A 27275-nucleotide genomic window follows, 5' to 3' on the forward strand; every position below is an offset into this window, starting at 1 on the left:
GCAACAGACTCTAACACACTCCTCAGCCTAGAGGGCTTCAGAGCTATCCAACTGGTTAGCAGAGGTCTATTTAGTAAGGGATTGTCCCCCTGAACACAATGGTGACTCTTCATGCCCCACCGTAGGAGCAGTCAATCCATGGGGAACAAGAAAGCGAGCCTCCAGAGTAGCGCAGGGTGCCTGTGCCCAGGATGAGGATGGCCTGGGAAAGGGCTGACTGTGGCAGTGAATCCACTGTGTCACCCTCCGTCTTCTCTGCCTCATCTCATCAAATAGAAAAATACAGTGGCAGTTACTCTCTACTTGAAGGTGGACAAACAAGTCCAAATAGCAAGCTTACCATCTAATGACCTTGGATAAGTCACCTAATCTTACTCAATACCTCTGTGCCCCTGTTTCTGCATTTGTAAAGTAGAAAGGAAAAATAAGAGATGTTTTGAGGAGTAGATTAGATAAAGCTTGTGAAAGCACATGACCCTCCATGAATGTTGATTTTGAATTCATATTCCACTCATGGTAAAGCACTAACCCCCCAATTATCAACTTTTATCCTAGTGATAAAAGTCAGATAGCGTGAGTGGACCTCTAGTGGTCAATTTAACAATTCTTTGCCTCCCAGGCTCCGTGACTTTGTAATCCTCCCATCAAAAGGTGGAGTCTATTCTTTACCTCTTGAATCTACGCTGGACTTGTAACTGTTTTAGCCAACAGAATGCAGCAAACGTGACATTGAATAAGTTCTAAACCTAGACTTTATATTGCTCTGTTCTTGCTCTTAAAATTCTGAGACTGAACATCCCCATATTAGCTTGCTGAAAGATGAAATCCCATGTAGAGAAGAGTTATCAGTTGTCTCTGATGTCCCACGTGGGATCATCATAAACCAGCCAGCCACAGCCAACTCACCAGCTGAACACAGACCATGAGGGAAGCACAGCAGAGATGAACTAAGTCCAGTCCCTACCAGAAGAACTACCGGTCCAAGCTAAAATTGCCAACCTGAACAATCAAAGGCTAAAAAATGGTTGTTGTTTCAACCACCAAGTCTTGATGTGGTTTGTTACGCAGAAAAAGCTAACTGACACATCCTAAAGAACCAAAATCCAAAAAATCATGTAAAATTATAGTTTTAAACCTTCCCTCCCACAGATCCATAGACTTTCATGACAGAATTGGATCTGGAATCTCTTGGATATTCTCCTGTCAGCCAAAAACCATGGCCAGAGGTGGAGAAGGAGGCCCTCCACAGGTGGCATCATCCAAAGGAATTGTCCCTTCTATTTGTGATTGTCCCTTCTATTTGTGATTGTCCCTTCTATTTGTGATTGTCCCTTCTATTTGGCTGTCCCTGGGGAGACCCTCTTTATCCAGCTCTGCAGAACAGAGATGCCGATCTAATTGTTTAAAATGATTTTTACAAGATTTCCAAAATCCCTAGTACTAGATGTTCAAGCATTGAGCATAGTAACAATCATGTTAGCAGATTGAAACAGAGAAAGAATGAAACAAGTCATGCATGACTTCATCCCACATTCTCTATCTCCCTTGGCCTTAAAAGTCAAAATCTTTAGCTTTGCATTCAAAACTCTTTTCAAGCTGGTCTTAACTCTTCTTTATTCTCATCTCTAGCATCATCTGTCATTTACCTTGTCCTTGCCAAACCAAACATCTCTGCTACCTCCTGAAGACACCAAACCCTGCCTGACTTTGTCTTTGAAAATGTTCCTCCGACTGAAATATTCTGTCTTTCTCTCACCCCTCCAGATAAAGTCCTACATATCCTTTCAAAACTGCTCAAATGTTTCATCTTTGAGACACAGGGTCTGGTTTCCCTCCAGATGAGCTAATCATTTCTTCTTTAGGATTCCCACAGTACCATGAATACCCTTCTAGTATAAAAAATATCAGACTGATGCTAAGAATCTGTTCAGACATGTATCTGTATACAAAAATAACTCACAGTTGATATTAAGTGCTACAGCATGATATTTAGCAAACTGGACAATTGTATTTATTAGTTTGTATATTCCATGTGTATTCCTTGCACTCAGCCACTGACAGTAGTAAGAACCATCTGGAAATTTGCTAGGTGATGGGGGAAAAACCAGTCTGGGATGATGAAGGAATGAGGTCTGATTCAGAGAGAGGGTTAGGTACTTGGTACTTGAAAGGACTTTGAATAGGGAGAGATGGGTTCCAGGCTCTGTGCTAGCACTATTTGACTGTAACCTTGCAAGTCATCCTTTTTCTCTGTACTTTACTTTCTACATCCTTCAAATGAGGGGAGCAGGAATATCAGGGAAGTATGGATTATCCATCCCTTTTATCTGTTACTGCCAAGCCTCAGAAATGTTCCTCTTAACAAGATGGAGAGGGACAGAACTCAATTGGCAACCTGGCTATCAAGCTCCTCAGGAAGTCAGGGGCAGACCTGTGGCTGGATTTAAAAGACCACCCCCTGAGGAGAAGGGCAGCTGCAGCAAGCAACAGAGATGAGGAATCATCCAGTGGGGCAGGCTGTGGGCTCCCGAGTGGACACAGCACACATGTGTTACAATGCCAAGAATTCTTCTCATCTCTTTTCTCTTCCCGTGGAACCACCCTAGCCCCATCAAGCTGTTTCAAACTTGAATTTTTTTTTTTTTTTTAAAGAGAATTCCCCAATTTTCAATCAAGATTTTTTTTTTTTTACTTTTATTTTAAGCAATTTGACTGTGGATATATACAAAATAATCAAACATCTACTTACAATATATGATATGAATTTAGTTATGAATACAAGCTTAAATCACAAAGTGCATAAAATAGTATTTAGATATGTTATTTTTTTCATATTCGAATTATTCAAGCAACAGTCTTAAGCTTTTATTTTATACACAGAAACGTCAATACTAACAAATGTAACCCCCCAAAGCCCACTGCTGTTGAGTCAATTCTAACTCATTATAATCTTATAGGACAGACTAGAACTGCCCCATAGGCTTTTCTAGGCTGTAACCTTTAGGAAGCAGCTCATCTTTCTTCCACACACTAACTGGTAGGTTCGAACTGCTGACCTTTTAGTACTTAACCCAGCACTTAACCACTACACTACCAAGGCTCCTTGAGAAATTTAAGCCAAACCCAGGCAACTACCATCATGAAATAAGGTGAGATTTCTGCATCCACAATGAAGAGGTCACAGACACCAGAGATTCTCCTGAAGGCTTAGGGACTATGGAGAGCACTCTCAAAGCTAAGGACAGTTAGTCCGTCTATAACCAGAACCAGCTCTTCTGGTCCCTGGGAGATCTGGGACAAAGTTACATCTTACAGCAGGCATTTTACATATCTTATCTCATTTAATCACCAAACCATCTCTGAGAAGTAAACATTGTTCCCATTTTATAGCTGGAGAAACTGAGGCTTGGCAAAGTTAATTTCACCTGTCAAAGATCTTACAAGGCAGGGGCAGAACTATGACTTGAACTATGATAGGATTTGAAATCTGCCTGCCTCTAAAACTCGTGCCTTTTCTGGAGTCCTGTTGTGGTGCCATAGGAAAAGAACTCAACCTCAAGGTCAGTTTGAACCGCAAGGTCGGTGGTTCAAACTTACCAGCTGCTCCTCGGAAACCCTATACAGGGTCACTATGAGTCAGAACTGACTCAACAGCATTGAACTTATATGCCTCTCTAATTCAATTGTAAATAAACAGGTTATTTCTTTTGACAATTAGATCATCTGATTATAAATAAATCTATGATCCCATGATAATGACCTGTCTCTAGTGATGACCTGGACTCTGGGAAGCCGGAGGAGACTGGGAGCCGTACCAGCTGTGCTGAAAAGTTTTAAGAAATATCTTTGAGAAAAAGCAAATGAAATGGGAGGTTTTCTGCCAGGAGAAAGGAAATCAGGGTGCATTTCATCCTTTAGAGTTGTGGTTCTTAAACTTTGATGTATTTTTTTGTCACTTAAGGAACTTTAAAACATAATGATGTCCAATCCACATCGCCTACTAATTAAATCAGAATTTTAGGGGATAGGGCCCAGGTACCAGTATATTTTTTAAATTCCCAGGTGATTACTATGTGCAATCAAGTTTAAGGACCCATGTCTTGGAGAGCGCACCCCTTACCCTGTGACTGGGCCTGAAAGCTCTGTGCCCAGTCTCAAGCAACTGGGAAAGACAGGCTGGGGTGGTAACACTTGTCCAGTTTCAAAAGGAGGCTCCAGAACTTAATAAAACTGACACAACTGTGGTGCATTTTCTTTCTGGCAAAGAGAAGACAAGGGCAGATTCCCAACAGACAAAATGTCTCCTGATACCCAGGTACCCTGGAGGTTGGCGGTAACTTGGAGGACATGTCTTGCCCCTCCTAACTCCCAGTTCAACTGAAGCAGCCATGAGCACCCTCTGCAATGACAGCCTGGGGGCTGGGGATGCTGAGCCCAGAAGTGAGTGAGGCAGGGATGGAGGCCTAGGCTGGGGTGGGGTGGGGGGTGGGGATCTACCTTTCAGGCAGGAATAGCTAGACCAAAGCAACCTAAGCGATTGGAGGCTTGATTGGACCCCCAGGTAAGTGTACATACACCTCAGGTATATAAGCCTAAATCCTGCCCTGAGCAACTCTCTGAGGGTTGGAAGCCCTTTTTTCCAGGCATCTTATCCAGGGCTCCAACTCTGGCCCTCACAAACCTAAGACTTCTCTGCCAGCTTCCACCTATAGAACCAAAGCTGGATAGAGACCTTCACTATTCATCTAGCCAACTCCCTCACCATTCATATGGTAACAAGGAGGCCCAGAGAAAGGGGGACTTAGTCCAAAACCACATAGCCTTCATTAAACATATGGGTGCCTAAAACCGACCACTGAGCAGTCCTTGATAATCTGGTAGGTAAAACACTCTACCTCCCTGTCTCTCTGTCAGGTGATACTTAAGGAAAAAAGCCACGTTGGTTGTATCTTCTGGCAGACTGGCCCTCCTCACTAATCGCACCTGCCCTCCCAACCAAGAGCAGTCCTGAGTCTGCATGGATCCGCTAAGGCCTCCACCACACAAGCCCCTGAAGCCTTCCATAATTCAGAGCAACACCATCTTTGAGAAACCCATTGCACCCACTTCCCAGTTGCCCAGTGCCTTTCTGGATAGACAGATTTTGATCCAAGACATCTCTAAGGTGACTGCTGTTTCTACCCGTGGCTGCCAGCAGCCTTACCTGTGGCCCCTGCTGCCCTGTAAGAGAAGTCGGAAGAGCTACAGGTGAGACCCCCAGTGTCCCAGAGGATGGTGCTTATCAAGCACTCAGGAACACCCACCCTGCAGGCTGCAGGGCCTGGGCCTCAGGGAGCTGGGTCCTGGGTGGGGAAGGGGGAGCAGCCAGGCTCCTCTCCTCCTTTTTCGGATGCATCATTAGCCAGGGTTGCATTTCTCCAGCTCACCTGAGACGCTCCTGCAAGAAAGGGCTTGGTTGGCTCCTCCTGCTCCTGTTTATCTCGGAGGCTCTGCAGAAATTTTTCCCAAACTGAACAGCAAGAGGGAGACCTCAAAGAAGAGACTCTCTTCCTAGCTGCATCTCCTTCCTAATCCTCTGGGTGCCTTGGAATAGAAGCTCAGAAGGAAGCAAACGAGATTTTCAACTTTCAGGAACTAGCAATGCCGCCCTCTGCACAGTTCAGGAGGCCATCACTCTCAGCCTTTTAGGACTCGATCCAAAAATCCTTCAGCCCTCCATGTTCCCCAAATTGACAGTGTTCATGTGTGGCTGGAGCCTGCCCGGATCCGGCAGCTCATTTAAATAGAGCTCATCACAACAACAGTGTTGGTGGAGAAGTGAGTAGCTGCAGGGCCCTGGGGACCCCCTGTTTATACGTAGGAAGAATGATGCAATCTGGGTATCAAAATAGCAATCCAGAACGGAATAACAGGCTCACGCGGCAGCGGTGCCTGCACAGCCAGAGCTCAAGTTGACACACTCTGTCAGCCCCACACTGCTGCAGCACGCAGATGCCAGGCACACACTCTCACCGCATCATTTTCAAAATCAGCAGGAGCCCAAGACATCCCTCCATGCCCCGGCACTGAGGAAGGGTGTGTGGGGGAGCCTTCCACAGACATTTAGGTCTGTCAGCTACACACTCACCTGCTCCTGCCACTTCACCTGAAGTCCTTATCCTGTGACGTCACAGTCAGTTGCCATAGTGACCAACTGTCCGTCACAAGCGGAGGATTAGGACTTCAGTTGGAAAAGACACACATTTAGGATGCACAAAGGTCCCGGGAGGTGTCCCTTAAGGGCTCCAGACTCTACCCCCACCCATGGAAGATGCACTCATATACAACAGGGAAAAAGAAGAGAAGGAAAAGAGTTGATTTACAAGAAAAGTATAAGGACAGGGCAAGACTAAAAAGTACAGGATAATTTCAAGAGCACAATCAGATATGGCTGTGGGGTGTGGCAGGAAATGAGCTTGGAAAGACTGGCAGGAGAGTAAATCCCTGAAGGGCCCCGGAGTGTTAAACTAAGAAGCTTGACCTTGATGCTAAAGTCAAAGCAGTCAAGTCGGGAAAGGTTCTGGAGAGTGACAGAGCTGGGCTTTATGATTGTCTTGGTGAACTGGAGCTAGGAAGGACAAACAGGAGTTGTGTCCTGTGAGCAATAATGAGATACTAAATGAGAGAGGCTTTCTGCTCCCGTAAAGATTTACAGCCTCGGAAACCCTGTACAGGGTCGCTATGAGTCAGAATCAACTCCACCATGGCACATAACAACAACAACAACAACAACAAATGAGAGTAGAAGCAAAAAGAAGAGTTGTTTCCATGAGAATGAATAGGGCCTGGCCTAGATAGGATGCTGGGGGCAGTGGTGGTTTGCGAAAGAAAAAGAAGAGGAGTCATGTGGATGGGCTGTCAGGGACACAGGAGGAGGAAGAGGGCCACTGCCAAACCCTGTCTTATCTGTGCCCTAGTTTCTTTGGCATCCACATTTTCTTCATCTTCCCTTGGCTAGACTAGTGATTTCCAAATCTGGAGAGTGTTAGTATGGGACCAGCTATTTGTAATTTTTAACAAGTTTTCTAAGTCATTCTTAGGCATCCAGAGCAGCACTGGTCCAAAGACCAGCAATCAGGACCCAGTGGGCTGGAGAACTATAACAGGCTCCTGACAGGTCTTCTTGTTTCCAATCATCCTTCTCATCAAATCATAATGACTGGTTTTAGATACAGATCAAAATATTCCACTGATTACAAACCTTCAGTGGTTCCCAATGCCTACAGAAAAACTTAAGTTGATTGAGACTCTTCACAATTTGGCCCTTTATGGAAAATTTCCTTTTCAAAAAGAGTTCAGAAGATTCCCAAATTCCAGCCAAAATGAACTGTTCCTAATAATGGATCTGTCCTCCCCTGGCCCTGTCTAGCTACTACATAAATGTTTTGACTTGAGGCCAGCCACCAGTTCAGATCTACCCAACTCCCCCAGAAAGAATCTAAAGTAGGGATTAATGCATGATAATCTATTTTGTAAATATCGTGTTACTGAAGCACAGTCATGCAATTCATTTCACTGTCCATGGTTGTTTTTATACTGCAATAGTAGAATTGTATAGTTGTGACAGACATATGGCCTGCAAATCTGAAAGGATTTACTATCTGGCCCTTTACAGAAAAATCTTGACCTCTGGTTTAAACTAACAGTTATTTAAATGTTGCTGCGTCACCCTCAGGTAATGAGGATCAGACTTATTCAAGCAGTACTGGCAGCTTTATTAATGGGGTCACATTAGACTTGGACCTTCAAGTTTGGATAGTATGTTATTAACCAGGAAAAGGTATTTCACACTCCATACAAGGTCAAGGATAGATGTACTAACACACCCCCATTTGCAGCTGGGTCTGTACAGAGAGACAGTGGGAGATCCAAGGGCAACATCCTACTCTAGGTCTGCATTTTCTGTTGGTCTTCTCAAGCCAAGGCAAGTCCTGGACTAGTGGTTAAGGGAGCTGGGTTTCTGTTCTGGCTCTGTAGATGACCAATTATGTGATCTTCAACAGGATCCAAGCCCTTGCTGGCCTCCTGATGCCCCATTCATGCAGTACAGGATTGGAGATTATCTCTAAGGGCTTTTCCCATTTCCTGGTCCCCTTGAGTAAGGGAGCTCCAGTAGACAACAGGTCCCTCCAAGACTCTCTCCATCAATCACAGCCACTTCAAATTCCCTTCCTCAGCAAATCTGTTCTAGCTATAACCTTCCAAGCCATACTAGCAGCAGCAATACATTCCCCTCCAAACACAGCCTGCCTCCTTTCCATCACCAGGGGAATTGCTCTCCCAGTAACAGGTATGGTTCTGAGGTGCCAGTGCTACTCACAGGGCCCTAGAGAGCCAATTAGGGTGAGGAAACTGTTCATGAAGAAAAAAACCACCCGGCTGATAAGACTCCGGAGCTCCAGCTTCTGCACCTGCCACACACCCAGCTCAGTGCCAATCAGTGGCCTGTCCTCCACCTGGGAGGCTTAGGTCACGGCCCACAACCGACCCCACAAGCTTGGACACTCTGTTTAGAATCTGGGACTAGAAAACAGTAGTCACTTCACCTCTCAGGACCCTGTGGCTGGGATTTTACCCGCTTGCCTCCCACTCTCACCTCACCGCAAGCCATTAGAGCCCCTCCAGCTGAGCTGCTCATTAAGAGCTGTTTCCCTCTCTGACTCCAAGGTTGTAGCATCTTGCATCAGTCCCCTCTCTTTGGATCTTCCCAAAGCCCCAAGGCCTGCCCACTGAGGACAGTGATTGCTCCCCCTTTCAGCATTAGTAGTGTGCAATGGGACATGTTACTACCCTTCACTATCTTCAGGAAGCATGGGGGGAAGGGGGTCCTTGGTGTTCCTGGAGCTCAAGTCCAGCCCTGAAGGCTAGAGAAGGTCTGAGATCACTAGTCATTAGTACTAGAGTCCAGATGAGCTTCCAGGGCTGTGACTTCCATAAGTCAGAACTCTTCCCACATCTTCATTCATCCTCCACTATGAACATGGAGAAAGTAGGACACCAAACAAGTAGATTTTGGAATCTGAATCTCAGAATTAAGGTCTCCAAGCCAGGATTTGTTTTTTAGTCAATTGAAAGAGAAAGAATAATGTTCCTTTTACTTGCAAGGAAAAGAGAATGTTCAATGGCCCTTTCTCCCCCATAAACAATTAATTTAACTAAATCAAAATGGTCCTAAGCATTTTGAAGACAGAGCCAGCACACAGTAAATGGAAGGTTTAACAATGCCAGCTCCCCTGCAGAGCTTGCTACATTTATTTAAAATATTACTTTGGAACTTAATAGTCAACTTTCCAACTAGGATTTGACCTAGGACTACTTCCAATTAGGCTTACAAGCAAATATCCCCAAGTAGCTATTCTCAATGACAGAGTAGATCCATTGCCAATATCCAGCCCTTCTGCACGGAGTCTGCAGCTCCAATCATCTCTCTCTGTGGCTAAGTCATTGAATACTTACCACACCAATATCTTGGCTCTGGTCTCCATCACTAGCTTTCAAAGACCTTGCCTGGCTGATTTCCTCAGAGCCTGAGACTTGATGCAGTCCTGTTTCCTAGTGTGCTGGGGAAGTTGCTGGGGAGAGTCTTGGCTAGGCTGCAGCTGTGTCAATGAAAGATTTGCATCTGATGGCTCAAGCGACAGATTTTATTTTTTCCTCAAAGTTCTCCATAAATCTCACCAAAGCTCTCCTGGTGAGATTTCAGATAAGTGTGGGTTCTCTCCCTTAGCAAGGTGGTATCGCAACAAATAAACTTCAAAGACAGGTGAGCCTAAGTCTGAATCCCTGTCCTGACACTTGTTGTAAGACCTTAGACTTAAAAATTTCCAAGTGCCAGGCTCTTCATCTGTAAAATGGGAATAACACTGACTGCATTATAGGATTGTCGTAAAGTTTAGGAAAGATAGCTTGGGCACAAGTGCCAGTACAGTGTCTGCTGACCAGTAGGTGCTTCATAAATGTGCTTTGCACCTTCCATTTAAATAACAGAAAGGACAGATGGACAAGCCTTCCCTTCAAGAAAGAGCCATGAGAGGTCTTCACGAATTCACTGACTGAAAATATTTATTCAGTATTCACTTAAGTCCATGCCTGTGTCTGGTTCTTTGTTGGCTGTGGGTTGTAGAGATGAAAGGCATAGTCTAGCTGACTAAGAAAGTTCCTACCTCACACCCTGCCCTTATTTCTGAGCCCAAGAATAAGAGTATAGGCCTAGAGAAGCTCCACTGGGACTTAGAATTAAAAACCTGCCAGCAGAGTCTGAACTCAGGTACAGACCCTCTTCCATTCCGCTTACACAGCAACTCCTCTCCCAGCAACCAAAGGAAATGGACTCATCCCTTGCAATGTGGCCATATCGGGCTGAAGGCATTGAGGTCAGAGGATCTCTTTATTCCTCAGCCTTTACCCACACCCCCAGCCAACCCTCTACCTGCTTCCACATTTTACCTTAAAAAAACAAAAAAACAGACTGACGGGGGCGTAAAAATTACTCTGCTGGATGAAGGGGGCAGTGCTGAAAGCTGTTTCCAAAGAACCAGACTCCCAAGACATAGCTTCTCAAATCACAGGCCAGAAATCCAAATTCAGGTTTAGAATCTCACTAGGATTGCAGCAGATAGATGGCAACTCTACCTTTAGGTGCCATTCTTGTTATCACCAGAGCATTTAAATATTAGTGCATAGAGACAATTGAAGACAGATTGCTCCCACTGGCCAAATTATATTCCACCTTCAAGTGACAGTTCAAAGAACACCGACACTTGCAGATAATACTCACTTGACCTGGCTTCAATGACTGGATGATCAGAGCTCAACTAGAAGAAGAAAGAAGAGGGGGGAAAAAGAGTAATCTGAAACAATTTGATGAACTTGACCTAAACTTTTGGATGCAGTAGCTCAAAAGAGGGAACAAATCTTTACAGCAAGGATCATTCCCACGCCCTCCATACACAGAGTAGCCAGGGATGGGCAACTTGGACATTGGCTTCCCAAAATAGGAGGGCTACAAAGGCAAGAAGTGACTGGCTTACAAGCTTTCAAGAGGGAGCCTAGATCCAGAGGGCGTGCAGGAAGGTAGACTCTCCACTAAGTAGTATCAAATCTGTCTGGGTGGGGCTGATGAAAGGAGATGCGGATAGGTCTCTTGTGATACAACAGTGAATAATTGTTATCAGAACTGATTGTGAGGGAGTTTAGAGATGGGGAAAAGACTCTTATGATCCAACTGCTATGGTGAATTGCAATTGTCACACTGTAAAGGTAGAAGTTTTGCAACAAAAAGGGGGGAACAGTTAATCTTACAGTCCAAGAACAGAGGACCCTAGGACCATCAAGAGAGAACAGCATGAGCGGAATGTGGGACCCTATCCAAAGAAGCAGAGACACCAGAGAGGGAGGCAGAGATGAGAACACGATAAAATAGAGCAGCTGAGGACTCTAGACTCATGGATAGAGAAAGGCTGTGTACTGGCAGCCAGATACTGGTGGCCATGAGGCAGGCTTGCAGAATGTGCCCTTTGGTTGATTAAATTATTATATATTCCTGAGTATTTATGGGTACATTAAATAAATAAATAAAAACAGAGGAAATAGAAGCGAATACTGTTGAATGATAATGCATGGAGGGGATTATAATCATTGCAATGGAACAAAATACCATAGGATGAGTGTAAAACCAATGTTCTCCCATGTAAACTATCACTCAATTCACAATAAAAACTTTTAAAACAAACAAACAAAAAAGACACAATTTAGTGATAGGGACAGGCAACTAAGACCCTGGCTACTTAAAATGGGGGGGGGGGGGGCGCAGCTATAAAAGCACAAAGTGACTGGCTTACCAGTTTTCAAGAGTGTGTTTAGTTTCAGAGTCAGGTGGGGGCAGAGTTCCCACTGAATATTTTTTCTTCTCGTCAAATGGGTCTGTTAAAAGGGGGTGGGAATAAGATCCTTTCGATTCAATAGTAATTGTTATCATGACTAATTGCAAACATCACAACTGTAAATGTAGAAGATGTGTAACAAAAAGTGGGGAGTAGTTAATCATATATCCAGGAACAGAGGACCCTAGGACCATCAGGAGGGAAGCGCATAAGTAGAACATGGGATCCTAACCAGAGAAGCAGCAACACCAGAGATGCAGGCATAGAGAGACAGAGCAACTGAGGACTGCAGAATGGAAAGAGAAAGGCTGTGTGCTGGCAGCCAAGAGGCTAGCTTGGAAAATGTGCCCTATGGTTGTTTAAATGTATATATATTTCTGTGTATTTTGTGTACATCAATAGAGGCAAATACTGCTAACCCATGGTGCATGGAGGGGATGGTAATCATTGCAATGAAACAAAATATGATTGGTTGAGTGCAAAACCCATGTCCTACCATATAAACTGTCACTTGATTCACAATAAAAGCTTTTTTTAAAAAAAGGAATTTTACAGGTAGCAAAATTATCTTTAAAACATAAAGGTATTTCAGGTAAGCAAAAGTCACAAATGTAAATCACAGCAGAGTTGTGCTAGTCAGATATGATAAAGGAAATCATTCAACTTACAGAAAAATGACATCAGATAGTACCTTGGACCCAGAGAAAGGAATAAAGTTCACAAGAAATGATAAAAGAAAGAAAAAAGTTCAGGCAAGCCCTCCTCTGTGAATCCATCCCTGAGATATTGCTCTTTTGCCTCAACTTTCAACAGTCTCCATTCACATTTCTATTACACTATTACTAAAAGCTGTTTACATTTCTGTCTCCCACATTACATTATGAAGTCCTTGAAGGCAAAGGGCCTGTCTTCTCATCTCTGTACCCTAAATGCTATAAGAACATAGAACACAGTGATCAGTAAGTACTTGTGTGGGAGACTGACATACAGACCAACAATTACCATAGTGTCCATAAAACTCAATGCCACCAAGATGATTCCAACTCATAGCAACTTTGTAGGTCACAATAGAGATGCATCATAGGCTTTCCAAGGCTGTACATCTTTACAGAAGCAGATTGTCACATCTGTCTCTAAAGGAGCAATCGGTGGATTCAAACTTTTCAGTTAGCAGTCACATGCCTAACCACTGCACCACCAGGGCACCTTTCATGCAGTGTCAAACCATAAAAACCAAACCCACTGCCACTGAGTCAATTCTGATTCACAGCAATCCTATATAGGGTTTTCGAGACTAAAGGAGCAGATGGACTCATCTTTTCCCATGGTTGGTGGCTTTGACCTAATGCACAGCCACAATGTAAAGTCCTAAAAACTTCTAGTAGAGAGGAAGCTTAGTCCATTCTTTGCCTATAAATGCAAATGTGGAAGGTGAAAATGGCTTACCCAGACCATATTAAATAATCTTCTCTCTCTGGTTCTAGATCAAGCCTGTGCTCACCTAAGACTTTTTTCCACTTCACAGTATCACAAACTCATTATAACAGCATTTCCACTACCACCCCAACCCCATTTCTTAGTCTCTTATTGTGTGCTAGGCATTTTACAGGATGCTGTATTGTTTTATTAATTCTTCATAACAATTCTATCAATGACTACTAACATCAGCTCCATTTTTGGGTGAGAAAACTCAGACACAGAAAGGATGAAATGAAGTTCACAAGTGATACAACTGTGAAGTGGCAGGCAAAGCAGAACTCACATAAGGATATAATATTGTCACCAAAGTGAATGTTTTTACTCTCTACTGCATTTTTAGTAACTTGGCACCAGAAAACATGATACTAATAATTGCCATTAGGAAGTCTTTAGTGCTCTGATTTTAGAGTTAAATAACGCTTTTAGAAACATGCATCATTGGTTTGCTTTAAAAATCTTAAGTGAACTAAATAAACTCAAATTAAGCAAAGCAGTGAAGGAAACTAGCTAGTCTTGTGGTCCAGTAAGAAATTAGCTAATTTTGTGGTCTAGTAGGTTAAGCACTGGACCACAAGGTCAGTTTGAACTGCAAGGTCAGAGGTTCAAATTCACCAACCGCTCCTCGGAAACCCCATACAGGGTTTCTAAAAGTTGGAACCAACCTGATGGCACTTAACAACAACAGTGGGCATTAGGAATCCTAGGTGGCACTGTAAGATAAGCACTGGACTCAGAGGTCAGCTTGAACCACATGGTCAGCAGTTCAAACTCACCATCTGCTCTTCAGAAACCCTATACAGCATCACTAAAAGTCAGAACCCACTTGACAGCACTTAGCAACAACAACAATGGAGTCCTGGTGTGGCGCTGTACGATAAGCACTGGACTACAAGATTAGCTTGAACCACAGGTTGGCAATTCAAACTCACCAGCCACTCCTTGGAAACTCTATGCAGAGTTGCTATGAGTCGGAACAGACTGGACAGCACTTAACATCAATGAGCATTAGGAGCCCTGGTGGCTCAATGGTTAAGCATCTAGCTGCCAAGCCAGTAGTCAGTCGTTGAAACCCACCAAGCATTCCACAGAAGAAAAGACCTGGCAATTTGCATCTGTAAAAATTACAGCCTAGAAAGCATATTCTGTCATATAGGGTCACTATGAGTTGAAATCAACTCAATGGTAAATAATGGGTGTTAGAAAAATGGCTAGAAGAATTAGGTAGTGATATGATTTCAAAATAGGTGGCTGGCTAGGTGGCACAGTTAAGTGCTTGATGACCAGCTGGAAAGTTGGTAGTTTGAATCCACCTAGATACGCCTAGGGAAGTCTAGTGATCTGCTTCTGAAAGATCACAGCCTTGAAAGCCCACTGGGACAGTTTTACTCTGCACACATGAAGTCACTGTGAGTCAGGATCAACTCAATAGTAACTGACGACAACATGGTGTTAAAAACCCAGCGTCACGCTCCAGCGGGATGGATACATACAAAGGTAGTATGTTCATATACTGGAGTGCAACACAGCACTAAGAATAAGCAAACTACAACAACAGGCAATGAAAAGAATAACTTATACAAAAAATACAATTGAGCATTTATATAAAGTTCAAAAAGCGGCCAAATTACTGTACAAGGGAGTTTCAAAAAGTTTGTGGAAAAAAATGCAATGAACCAATCATGGAAATTTTCCACAAACTTTTTGAAGTCCTTTTGTACAGTGGCTACTTTCCATAAGTTAAGAGTACAGAGAGCATGTAATATCCTACTTCTGAGCTGGAGGTGGGGGTGGGGGTAGAGATGGAGGGGATAGGTACACAGATGTGTTCACTTTGTGAAAATTCATCAGATGGTACACAAGTCATTTGTGCACTTTTCTGATGTACCTTTTATTTCAGTAATTTTTTTTATTAAAACAAACAGGAATATGGCTTATTTACTTTTTCAGTATAAACAGGGGTCCTCATGGCCCATGAGTATCTGTGTTGGCAAGAATCCTGTGGCCCAGCTGGAGTTGCTCTGATTTTAAGTAACCTTAGTGCCCAGAGACAGAAATTCCAACTTGCTTAAGATGATTTGCTTGATTATTTCCTTAGTTAGGGGAGTGTCCTTTAGTCCTGGGAAGATATGGAATTTTGTACACTATTAAATATTTGGGCAGTTTAAGTACTTGTAATGTTTAAAAGATTCTGACATATTAGCATATCTAAAAGATTAGCCATGTGATCCCAACTTAAAATGGTAATTAAATAATTGATCTAGACTTGACATTTTCATGGAAACAGTGCTCTAAGTTTTTATTATATATATAATGTGGTGTAGACAATTATTTAATGTCTCTTCTAATCATAGTCTTTGAAAACTCCCACCTCCCAACTTTTTCTGGGTAAGAAGGTGGGGGAAGATGTTGGTGGATTATATGATTTTACTTGTGACTGTTAACAGGATTGTGATTGTAAACACTTGGAAATTGAATGAGGCAATTAATCAATGTCACCATCCTGGTGGGTTTTAAATAAGTCATCTCAGAAGCAGGAGAGGGGATATCTCACTATCATCAAAGAAAAAGAGCCAAGAGTGGAACATGTCCTTTAGACCCTGAGATTTCTGTGTACTGAATGAACTTCCTTGACCTAAAGACAGAAAGTTGTGACCTCAGAGGAATGGCAGAGGAGTAACAGCATCAGCAGAACCAAGAGACTTGCCTGCAGAGTGGGGCGCCTCTAGGCCATTAATTGGGGGAGCTAGGTTTGTTGACAGAGCTAGGACCAAATGCGTTCAGGCTGAGGCTTATGGTAGAGTGGTGTGTCCTGTGGGCATTTATCAGCAGCCCTAAAAGAGCGTTGTAACACTGACTGGACAGAGAGTGACTGTCCTGACTAAAAGATCTGTATCCTAAACATTTCCTGTTTGGTAGCCTGCTAACTTCCTTACTAAATCCCATAGCTGTGAGCATGGTGTCTGAGTTTTGCGTGGCCACTGCAATGAAGTACTGAACCCAGCTGAGTAGAGAGGGCTGTGGGAGGGATAGTTGTTGCCATCCCTTTTCAGCATATACATTACCACAATTTTTTAGAGCATTTATTGATGATGAGACAATTGATGCTGAACAGTGCTAGGACTTATTTTTTATTGTGACTTGAGTGAATAAAATAAAAACTTTTTATTGTGACTTGAGTGAAGGTTTACAAAGCAGATCATTAGTTTTACATTCAACAAATCAAATAGTACATTTCATTTCACCTCAATGACTTTAGTCCCCTCCATTTAACATAACTTACCCCACTTCCTCCCTGTGTTTCTGGTTTCCATTCCTCTCCTTTCCCAGCCCTTCTGGGAAAAAAAAAGCTAGAACTTTTACAACATATTTAAGATTCACCACGTTTATAAATTTAACTTATTGGATTTCCAAGAGTTCCTTAAATAGGAAGAACTACTTGTTAGACAACTGAAGTACTTAAAAGAAAATAAGACATTCAATTTTTTAAAGCAATTAAGTTTATAAATTATTAATCAGGTTCTTTAAAAGTGTTAAAATTTGCTCTATTTATAAATAGAAAAATAAGATTCATAAATTATAATTCAAAGCTTAAGGAAGAACTAAGTTTGAGTTGGAAATTTAATATTCAAATATAGATTTGAAAATCAATGTAAATAGTATTTTTTCTGTGTCCCACACACTCAACAGACTCAGAGGTTAGGTAATTTGCTCAAGGTCACGAAGTTCTCAAAACCCAGATCAAAAGCCCACAATGTTAATCACAATGCTTTAATGTCTCAGAAAGATTCTAGCTCTGTGCTACAAATTACTTTGGAAATAATGCAGAGAACAAAACAATATCAAAGATGATGTCTCAAAGCACACTGACTGATCATTTACCCTCTCATTCTACAGGTTCATCACTGTACCTGTTACATGTCCTGTGTTATAATACTGAACACGGTTCCCACCTTCCAGGACTTCATGCTTCTCAAAGTGATTGTTTCCTAGGAAACTTAACATTCAGAAGCAAGACACAGGCTCCTCCTGCATGTTATCTAGTAAAGAATTCACTAGTCTGTGATTCTATTAAAAATCCATTCCTAACCCCCTGGTAGCCCGGCCCTTCTTGCTCTGCCTCCAGATTTAGTTGAGTCCAGGCATGTTCTTTCCATCTGCAGTCAGCCAAACCTTAAATCAAAACCTTCCTGGGCTTCTTAGTTTGCCACCACTTTAAGGAAATTCCAAACATGAAAAGTCCCAGCTTACAAAACAGATATATTAGGCATCAAGAGGATTTGCTTTGTCTCATAGATTTCCCCTAAAGAGTTCCTTTCAGTAATCAGTGTCCCTGGGGCATTGAATTCTGATTCATTTTACACCTGATATTCAGATCCTATGAAACAGGAAAAGACTTGTTGTGTAGTGGTGCTGTTGTACTTACCATCGGAGACAACCCCTTGAGCCTTGGCAACCTGGGCCAACTCTTGGATCAAGCCCTGGAAGCAGTCCTTACAGAGCAAGTGCTGGCAGGGTAGAAGCCTGGAACCGGCACTCCGCAGGTCCTGGAGACACAACGAGCAGTTTAGTACCACAGCTTCTGTGTTGCCACTCCCAGGACTAGTGGCAGCTAGTGGCAGTTCCATATAATTCATGTCCGGGTTTGTGCCAGGGACTGGAGTCTTTCCATTAATATCTTCAGGACTGAAGCAGCGTGAAGAACGGGCAAGTTCCATTCCCTGGAAGTGAAGAACAAAACAGTCATTTCTTTTGGGCAGGAGGACGTTCCTGGATAGGCCAGAAAGACCTTTGGGAGCAGGCCTCTGAAGTCTAGGCCTCTCCCCAGAACTGGAGGCCCATCCTCAACCTCTCACTTGGGCCCCAAACAGTCCAGCACCTTTGTTGTGGACAGTAAAGTCCAGAGATGCCTACAAGCTTTATATATCTTACAGGGCTTTTTGCCTTCACAAGTATCACAGACCTATCTGTGTCACTCCTTATTGATTATTATTATTATTGTTATTATGTGCCTTTGAGTTGGTTCCGACCCATAGCGACCCTGTACAGGGTTTCCGAGGCTGTAAATCTTTACGGGAGCAGAAAATCTCATCTTTCTCCTGCGGAACGGCTGGTAGTTTCGAACTGCTGGCCTTAAGGTTCGCAGCCCGATTCGTAACCACTACACTACCAGAGTTCCTTATTGATGGAGAAGCTGAATCCAAAACTTAATTTTGGACAAGGGAAGGAAATGTGAACTGTATATGCTTTATTACAATCTTTACAACCATCCTGGAGAAGGATTATGATACTTTTAAATTTTAAGTATTATTATAAGGGTTAGGCTAAGGAAACTGAGATTCAGAGAGGTTGGGTAAATTGCATAAAGACATAAATAGTAAATGACAGAGTTTAAATCCAAATATGTTGTTACGTACTGTTAAGTCAGTCCCAACTCATAACAACCCTGTATAGGGTTTCTGAGAAGTGACTGGTGGGTTTGAACCACTGACCTTGTGGTCAGAAGTCAGTGCTTATCCTACAGCACCAAATTCAAATACATTGTTAAGTGCCATCATCAAGTTGGCTCTTACTCATACCGACCCTGTATAGGGTTTCTATGTCTTTTTTTTTTTTTTTTTTTAAGGCTTTTATTGTAGATTAAATGAAAGTTTACAGGGCAGATCATCAGTTTTACATTCAACAAATCATACACCTTGCTTCATTACAATGATTATAATCCCCTCTATGTACCATCAGTTAACAGTATTTCTATCTATCTACTTGGTGGTTGTTATGTGCCGTAGAGTCGTTTCTGACTCATAGCAACCCTGTACAGGGTTTCTGAGGCTGTAAATCTTTACGGGCGCAGAAAGCCTCATCTTTCTCCCGCGGAACAGCTGGTAGTTTTGAACTGCTGACCCTGAGGTTAGCAGCCCGATTCATAACCACTACACTACCAGAGCTCCTTTTAGCTTAAAACAACAACAACACTCAGGCATATATAATAATTTACATCTCCATAGGGCACATTCTGCAAGTCTGCCTCCTGGCCACCAGCTCTTAGTCTGTCTCTTCCCATGAATCTAGAGTCCTTAGCCGCTCCCTCTCTCCAGGTCCCAATCTCTGCCTCCCTCTCTGGCGTCCCTGCTTCTCTGGATAATGTCCTGCATTCTGCTTGTGCGCTTCTCCCTTGATGGCCCTAGGGTCCTCTGTTTCTGGACTGTAAGATTAACCACTCCCATTTTTGTTACAAAACTTCTACCTTTACAACTGTGACAGTCGCAACTAGTCATGATAATTATACACTATTGAATCATATGAATCTTATCCCCATCTCTTTTCACCAGACCCATCTAGACAAGACAAAATCTATTCAGTGAGGACCCTTTCTTTCCCCTCATACTCTTAAACTAAAGTCCCTCTTGAAAACTTGTAAGCCAGTCTCTTCGTACCTTTATCACCCCCTCATTTTAGGTAGCCAATGTCTAAGTTGCCTGTCTCTATCTACCCTGTGCTCAGAGGGGATAGCATTGATACTTGATGTGAAGACTCCTTCCCTCTCTGTTGGTATTTAGAGTAACTACCTTTCTGAATATAAGTCAGGTTCATCAAATTGTAACAATTTACCCTTGTTTCCTTTATTAAAAAAAAAAATTTGTGTGTGTGTGTGTGTATTTTCTGTAATCTTCTAGTCGAGTTCTTATTATTGAGCCATCGAGGCTAGGTCAAAAGGGTACTGTCTGCATGTTGGGGTGTTCTTGTGCATCTCCCCTCACTTCATATCAGCTGGATGCTTCATTCTCAGCTCTAGCCCTCTGTGGCTATGTACTTGTCCATGGGCTCAAGTGTCTTCTGGTCTCACCACACTTTGGACCAATCAGCCCTTCCTCTTCTCTCTCTTCTCCAGGTCAACGGGAGTCCATGGACTGTGGTTGAACTCAGCCCATTTCTTCATTGCTGGCTTTCGCCCTCTTCCACTCACCAGAAGACCAATCTGGTCGCCAGCAAGCTTACATGCCTTTTGTATGTTCCTTTGAGTTTCAATCTGAGAGGGGAGTTTGTCCTGAAGGAACTTGACTGCTTGCCTTGATGTCTTCTTGGTGAACAGCTTGCTTATTCTTGTAGTAGTAGCCAGTCATGCTGACATTTTTGTTTTGGGTTTTTCCTGATGATCTTTGTTTGAAGATGTATCTTCTGTCACTGTAGCTGTTCCAGGCTGGTATGCTTGTCCTTACTAGTGGGAATGTCCCACCCCATAAGGTTGTGGATGGGACTCAGGATGTCACCTAAGGTCCTATACTCTGTAAAGGCTGTGCACGAGGCCTATTTCACTGGGCAAGTTCTAGAACCCCTTTTAGGAATTCCAATCAGTTATAGGCTGAAGACAAGCTTACAAGTTGTCTCTACTCATGTTTCCCAGCATTCCTTTCTATCCCACTTAAGTGTCTATTTTACAATAGTAGGCAAGGGAAACTAATATTCATAAGACAGTCAAGGATTTTAGTATTATTTCCCCTCTTCAAGCTATATCTAGATCCCTGTATCCCAGAGCCATGTTGTTCCAAGGTTGAGCATGCATCACTATTTACCTCTGTCCCACTAGGCCAATGCAAACCTGTCTCAGTGTTCCCCTATCTTGTTCTTCCGCCTCCTCCCTCTTCTTGTATTGCCCTCCCCAACACCCGAACTAAACCCTCCACCCCAACCCCATTGTTGTGGTTGCCTTATATTCCATTAACCCTTCCCTTCACTTAAGACAGTCTATTTTATCCTGTAATCTACCTGACCTTCCCACCACCTGGATGTGGTTATCTTATATTCCATTAACTTTTCCCTCCATTTAAGACAGTCTATTTTATCATTATTATTATTATTCTGTGTTTACCTTCTTTCACATTGTAATTGTTTTGATCATAGACTGACCTGCCAGATCCTCTTTTCTTATAATTTTATTCTGTTTTTGACTCTTCCATTTGTCGATTGAGTTCTGGGTGATGCTGCTACGTATGTCATTTTCTGGTTGTTGTCTGTTCTTGTTGGTTCTCAGTCCACAGAACTTCCTTTAGGATGTTTCTCATAGCAGGCTTGGCTTTGGCAAAATCCTTTGCTTCTGCCTATCCTGGAATGTTTTGATTACACCATCGTATTTGATTGACAGCTTTGCTGGGTAGAGGATTCTTGGGTGGCAGTTTTTTTTCTTTTAGGGTTTTATATATGTCTCCTCATTACCTTCTTGCCTGCATGGTTTCTGTTGAGAGATTTGAGCTTAATCTGACTTACTTGCCTTTGTATATTAAACTTCTCTTTTACCTAGCTGCTTTCAGGATTCTGTCCTTATCTTTGATTTTGGAGAGCTTGATTATTATATGTCTTGGTGATTGTCTTTTAGGGTTTAGCTTTTCTGGGGTTTGATGAGCTTCTTGAATGCTTATCTTATCACTTTTCAGGATGTTAGGAAATTTTTCTTCTAGAAGCTCTTTAACTATCTCCTCTGTGGACTTGTATGATTCTTCCTGTTCCAGAATGCCAATAATTCTTAAGTTATTCCTCTTCATGTTGTCCAACATGAATCTTAGGCCTTCTTCAGATTTGTATCCATTTTTTGGTTTGCTCTTCTATCTTAGTAGTGTTGAGAGATTTATCTTCTAATTCACTAGTTCTGGCTTCTTATCTCTTCAATTCTATTCCTTTGTCCTTTCAGTATATTGTCCATTTCTGATATTCTATATTAATCATTTGGACTTCTTTCTGTATGTTTTGAATTGTTTCCAATGCTGGATCTATCTTATTTGATTGTTCCTGTAGTGCTTTCCTGACTTCTTCCTTATTGTTCTCAACTCCATTGTATAGTGTTTTGATACATTTTATAATCATTTTTCTGAATTCTTCTCAAGCATTTCCAAAGCCTGCCCATCTTCTAGTATGGAATGTATGTCTACTTCCAGCTCATTTGCCTCAGTCACTTTATCTCATTTCTGGACATGTGCTGATATGGTCATCTGCTTCTGTTTTTTGGACATATTCAGGAGTTATCTGTGGCCTTAATAGTTAAATGGGTGTGTATTTTGGTATTTTTTTGTGCTTTCTGATTGTCTCCAGGTAGATGTTATCAGGAGATGGGCTTCCCTTTTCACTCTTCTTCCTGAGAAATTTCAAGATGCCACTGTTGGTCGTTGTGACGTAACTCAGGATTTAATTTTTGGCCTATTTTCTTTTTAGTCTGCCTGTCCCATTCCACAATCCCCATTCAGGCATTTTTTTTCTAGTTATAAACAGTTCAGGGCTAGCTGTGACCATTTGGTTTTAAGTGGAAACTGTCTTTTTAAATTTTGAGGAGATCTGTGTGCATGAGTAGTAGAACCCTCAGGTGGTGGGGGTGGGGTGTCCACTCACTCAGGCAACCAGAATCGAGGTATGTAGACAGTGAGAGACCAATGAATAGACACACAAACAAAAAAAAAGTGTCCACACCTTTATCTCCACAGTTCTGTCAGGCATCCGTGGCTGCTCTGATCCTTCCCCTACTTGGTTTCACTCAAGATGGCAGCTCCAGGAGCAGCTGAGTGTCTTGAATTAGAAAGCAATGGATTTCTTGCTTCTGCTACAAATTCCCCAAGCTGTAAGCCTTCCAACTTTCTAAACATCCCTTTATATGGTTCAGAGTTCTGGCACCATCCCCTGAGCCTGCTTGGTCCAGTATTCTGTGTTATTGCTGACAGAGCTCCTCACTGCACTTTCACCCTCTCTGCCATCTTGTTTGTTCTCCTCTTCTTAAATCCTTGCAGGAGCAGAAAGCCTCACCGTTCTCTCACAGAGCTGGTGGCCTCGAACTGCTGAGCACCTTGTGGTTTCAAGTCCTATAGAGCCACCTAAATTCAAATATAGATCTAATTCCAGACTCCACAGTCTTTTAACCACTGAAATATTTATCAAATTGAGAATGTTTCCCAAAATGTGTTCCCAAACCACATACATACGAGGGTGAGTCAAAAGTATTGATACAAAACTATAGAAACCTTTATTAACCAAAAACATCATAATGAGAAGCGATTGACTCTCAACATTTCTTCCATCTAAGCCTGTATATTTCTGGAGGTGGTGTTTTCTATCTCTCTAACCCTTCCATGAAGAATTCTGAACTCTTTGATTTACCCCAAGTCACAATGGCAATTTGAGCATCCTTGAGGAACTCTAATCATGTTCCTTTTCAATGTTTTTTGAGTTCTGGTGATAAAAAGAAGTCGGAAGCAGTCTGAGGGGCAAGATCAGGGCTGTAGGGTGTCCAGGGTAAGTCTTTCCAAAAAAATTCTCAGAAGACAGTCCTTGTTACTGTCTGAGAAAGAACAGATACATCACTGTGATGAAGGAGAAATCTTCAGCACAACTTTACTGGCATTTTCCTCACTAATACAGATTTGAATTTTCTTAAAACTTCTTACCAAGCTTCCATGATCATCCTGTGTCCTTTGAGAGTTTATCAGGAATACCCCTTTGGATTCCCAAAAAATGGTCATCATAACCTTCTGAGCTGACCTTTCTGCCTTAAACTGAACTGGCCTATCAGATCCTCTGGGAAGCCACTGTTTTGATTGGACCATTTTTGAAGACACTCTAAGGGGACTCAGACAAGTGTGTTACTGAAAGAGCTTGTTTGCAGTCATCCACTGATCATAGGGACATTCTAAACACATTTTATTTAGAATAAACCTGTGCATGAATGAACTGTATCACTTGCCTTCACATTGTCACGTGTTCTCTCCAATAATGTTTTAAGTTAGTGCTTTATTTTGATGCTGGAATTTTAAAAAGTGCAAATACTCTGAATCATCTAGATCTTCACCAAGTGAGATTTCAGGGGCAATGTTAAGAGCTTAAGGGGCCCTGGTGGCACATTGCTTAAAGTACTCAGTTGCCAACCAGAGAGGTCAGTGATTTGAACTAACCAGCCAGATGTGTCAGTCTGCTTCTGTAAAGATTGCTGTTGCTGTTAAGTGCCATCGAGTCAATTCCGACCCATAGCGACCCTGTATAGAGTTTCCAAGGAACAGTTGGTGAGCTTGAACCACCGATCTTGCAGTTCAAATGACTTTGCAGTCTGATGCATTAGCCCACAGCGCCACCCCAGGACTCCTCTGTGAAGATTACTACCTTGAAAACCCTATGGGGTAGTTCTATTCTGCCCTATAGGGTCACTATGAGCCAGAATCAACTCAATGGCAGTGGGTTTTGGTTAAGAACATATGATCTATCCCACACAAAGAAGTCTCAAGCTCAAGAGAAACAAAAAGGGCAAATTTAATATGTATATTAAAAGAACGTGGTGCTTGGTAAAGTTGTTGTTGTTAAGTGCCATTTAGTCGATTCCGATTCATAGCAACCCTGTATAGGGTTTCCAAGGAGCAGCTGGTGAGCTTGAACCGCCGACCTTGTAGTTCAAATGGCTTTGCAGTCTGGCACATTAACCCACAGCGCCACACCAGGAGGGTGTAGAAGGTCACAAAAAATGAGGAAGACACTCAGTGAAATGGGATAATACTGAGGCTGCAACAGTGAGCTCAAACATGGCAGCTCAAACATTAGGAGGCGGATGCAGGACCCAACACTGTTTTATTCTGTTGTGCATAGGGTCACTATGAATGAACCACCTTGATGGCACCTAATAACAATAATAAACATACTTGCCACATGAAGTCTAAATGATATTGTGGTACACAATGATGAATTCTTCACAGTGCTTGAAATAGAGAAAGAAGATGGGGAAGCTGGATCATCACTGTGGCATACATTTACTGAATTTAGCCACAACGGTTGCTATCAAGTACTGCTGAGTCAGATCCTACTCATATCTCTAAGTGGAGAGACCAAAAAAGCACAAAGAAAACTGTTAAAGAGATGTTTGAAGAAAACTTCCCTAACATTATGAAAGCCAAGAAGATATGAACTCAAGAAGGTGAATGAACCCCAATCAGGACAGGCCCCTGCAAAAAATATGTGGCACCAACCATTCCTATCCACAGCAATCTGTACTTTTAAACTGGGTTCAATAATCTATTGCAATAGCCACACAGAACTCAGAGATAATATGGGGTTTATTAGGGAAGTTAACAGGTTAAAATACAGGATCAGAAAATACTGAGGACAAGGTTGTTCCAGTCAGCTGCTGATAAATGCCTACAAGACATATCACCCCACCATAATCCTCAGCATAAAGGCACTTGACTCTAGTTCCACAGGTCAACAAACCTAGCTCCCTCACTTTGTGCCTCCTTCCCAAAGTCACTCAGCTTTACTTGCTCAGTAGGCTGGGAAGCCCAACGATCTGGCTCTTGGCTCTTCTGCTGCTGTCACTCCTTCAGTGCCACAAGTTTCTATCCCTGGGCTGAGGGGGTTCAATGTACAGGGATCTCAGGGCCCAAAGGATACATTGCTCTCCTGGCTCTTCTTCTATGATGGTAGTGAGATTCCCCTTTCCGATTCCGAATGGTTCATTTTATGCCCATGCTAGAGTTTCCAATTTTTATAATTACAATTAACTCTGATAACATCCACAGTAAGTCATTTCATCTTATCAATACCTTCTCCCACCTTCTCTTAGCTAAACCTAACAAGGGAGAAATGTTGTTTGGTGGGAGTTATAGACAATGGGTAAGAAGAAATATTAGATAATTCAGTACACCACAACCCCAAAAGAAAATCACCAAGACATATCATCATCAAAGTTTCCAAAACCAAAGACAAGGAAAGAATCCTGAGGACAGCTTGGGAAAGATGAAAAGTTATGTACAAAGGAGAATCAATAAGACTAAGCCCTTATTTCTCAGTAGAAACCATGTAAGCAAAAAGGGTGACATATATAAAATTCTGAAAGAAGAATCATATACACAGCAAAACTGTTCCCCAAATACAAGGACAAAATTAGGACATTTCCAGATAAACAGAAATTAAAGGAATTTGTAAAAACCAGATTAATTTTGCAAGAAATACTAAAGGGATTTCTCTGGGCAGAGAACTAACAACAGTAGCCAACAACCTGAAATTAACATACATTACACCACCACCACTCAGAAGTCAACCCAGATAAAGAACTATTGCAAATTAAAACAAACCTGCAAGACTGAAAAGAGAGTGCTATCAATGTGTAACAAAGACAATTTACTTAATAAAAAGAGGGAATAGTGTAGTTATAGAACTTCTCAGTGGAGAAGTTAAGTAGATTTCAAGATAGAAAAGACCATTTTAAACCTGGAAAGAAATTAATACAGGTGTTACTTGGGTAAAGGAGAAGGCAATATATAATTGAATAGACATGCAGTCTCAACAGGTATGAGAGAGAGAGTAGGAGTATATTCACAAACATACCTACGTTTGACAGAGGATATTTGTAAACGGGTATTTACCTTTGCTGCAAATAAATGCATAAATGTGGAGGAGCATACAGGAGGACAGAATTATGAAAGCTTCTTAGACATTACCAAACATTTGAAGGAATGAATTGTTAGACTTGGGGGCTCAGAACCATAGTCTCAGGGAACACCAACGTCAATTGGCATAACTGAGTCCACAAAGAAAAATGTCCTACATTTTACTTTGGTGAGTAGCAACTATGGTCTTAAATGCTGACAAGTAACCATCTAAGGCACAACTATTAGTCTCTCCCTGTCTGGAGGAAAGGAGTAATGAAAATTGAAGATGTCTGGAAACAATTAGCACAAGAACCTAAGGAGACACGTGAACATCAGTCTCCATGACCCTGAGAACAGAAGAACTAGATGGTGCCTGGCTACCACAACTAACTGCTCTGAAGGGAATCACATTAGAAGGTTCTGAATAGAGTAGCAGAAAATGTGGAACAAAACTCAAAATTGTAAAAAAGACCAGGACTACTAGTCAAGACAA

General features: G+C 42.2%; 1 protein-coding gene across 1 annotated transcript in view; it reads right to left on the bottom strand.

The window, feature by feature from the left end:
* TRIM66 (tripartite motif containing 66) overlaps positions 1-27275 on the bottom strand; it is a 78355-nt gene that overhangs the window by 37515 nt on the left and 13565 nt on the right. The window contains exons 2-3 of the mRNA XM_006873025.1: positions 17837-18118; positions 8827-8830 (exon numbers count right to left, since the gene is read on the bottom strand). Of these exons, the coding sequence (XP_006873087.1) occupies positions 8827-8830; positions 17837-18118 (286 nt within the window). The remainder of the gene's footprint in view (positions 1-8826; positions 8831-17836; positions 18119-27275) is intronic.

This window comes from Chrysochloris asiatica, unplaced genomic scaffold (genome assembly GCF_000296735.1).
Source record: "Chrysochloris asiatica unplaced genomic scaffold, ChrAsi1.0 scaffold00219, whole genome shotgun sequence".
Taxonomy (NCBI): Eukaryota; Metazoa; Chordata; class Mammalia; order Afrosoricida; family Chrysochloridae; genus Chrysochloris; species Chrysochloris asiatica.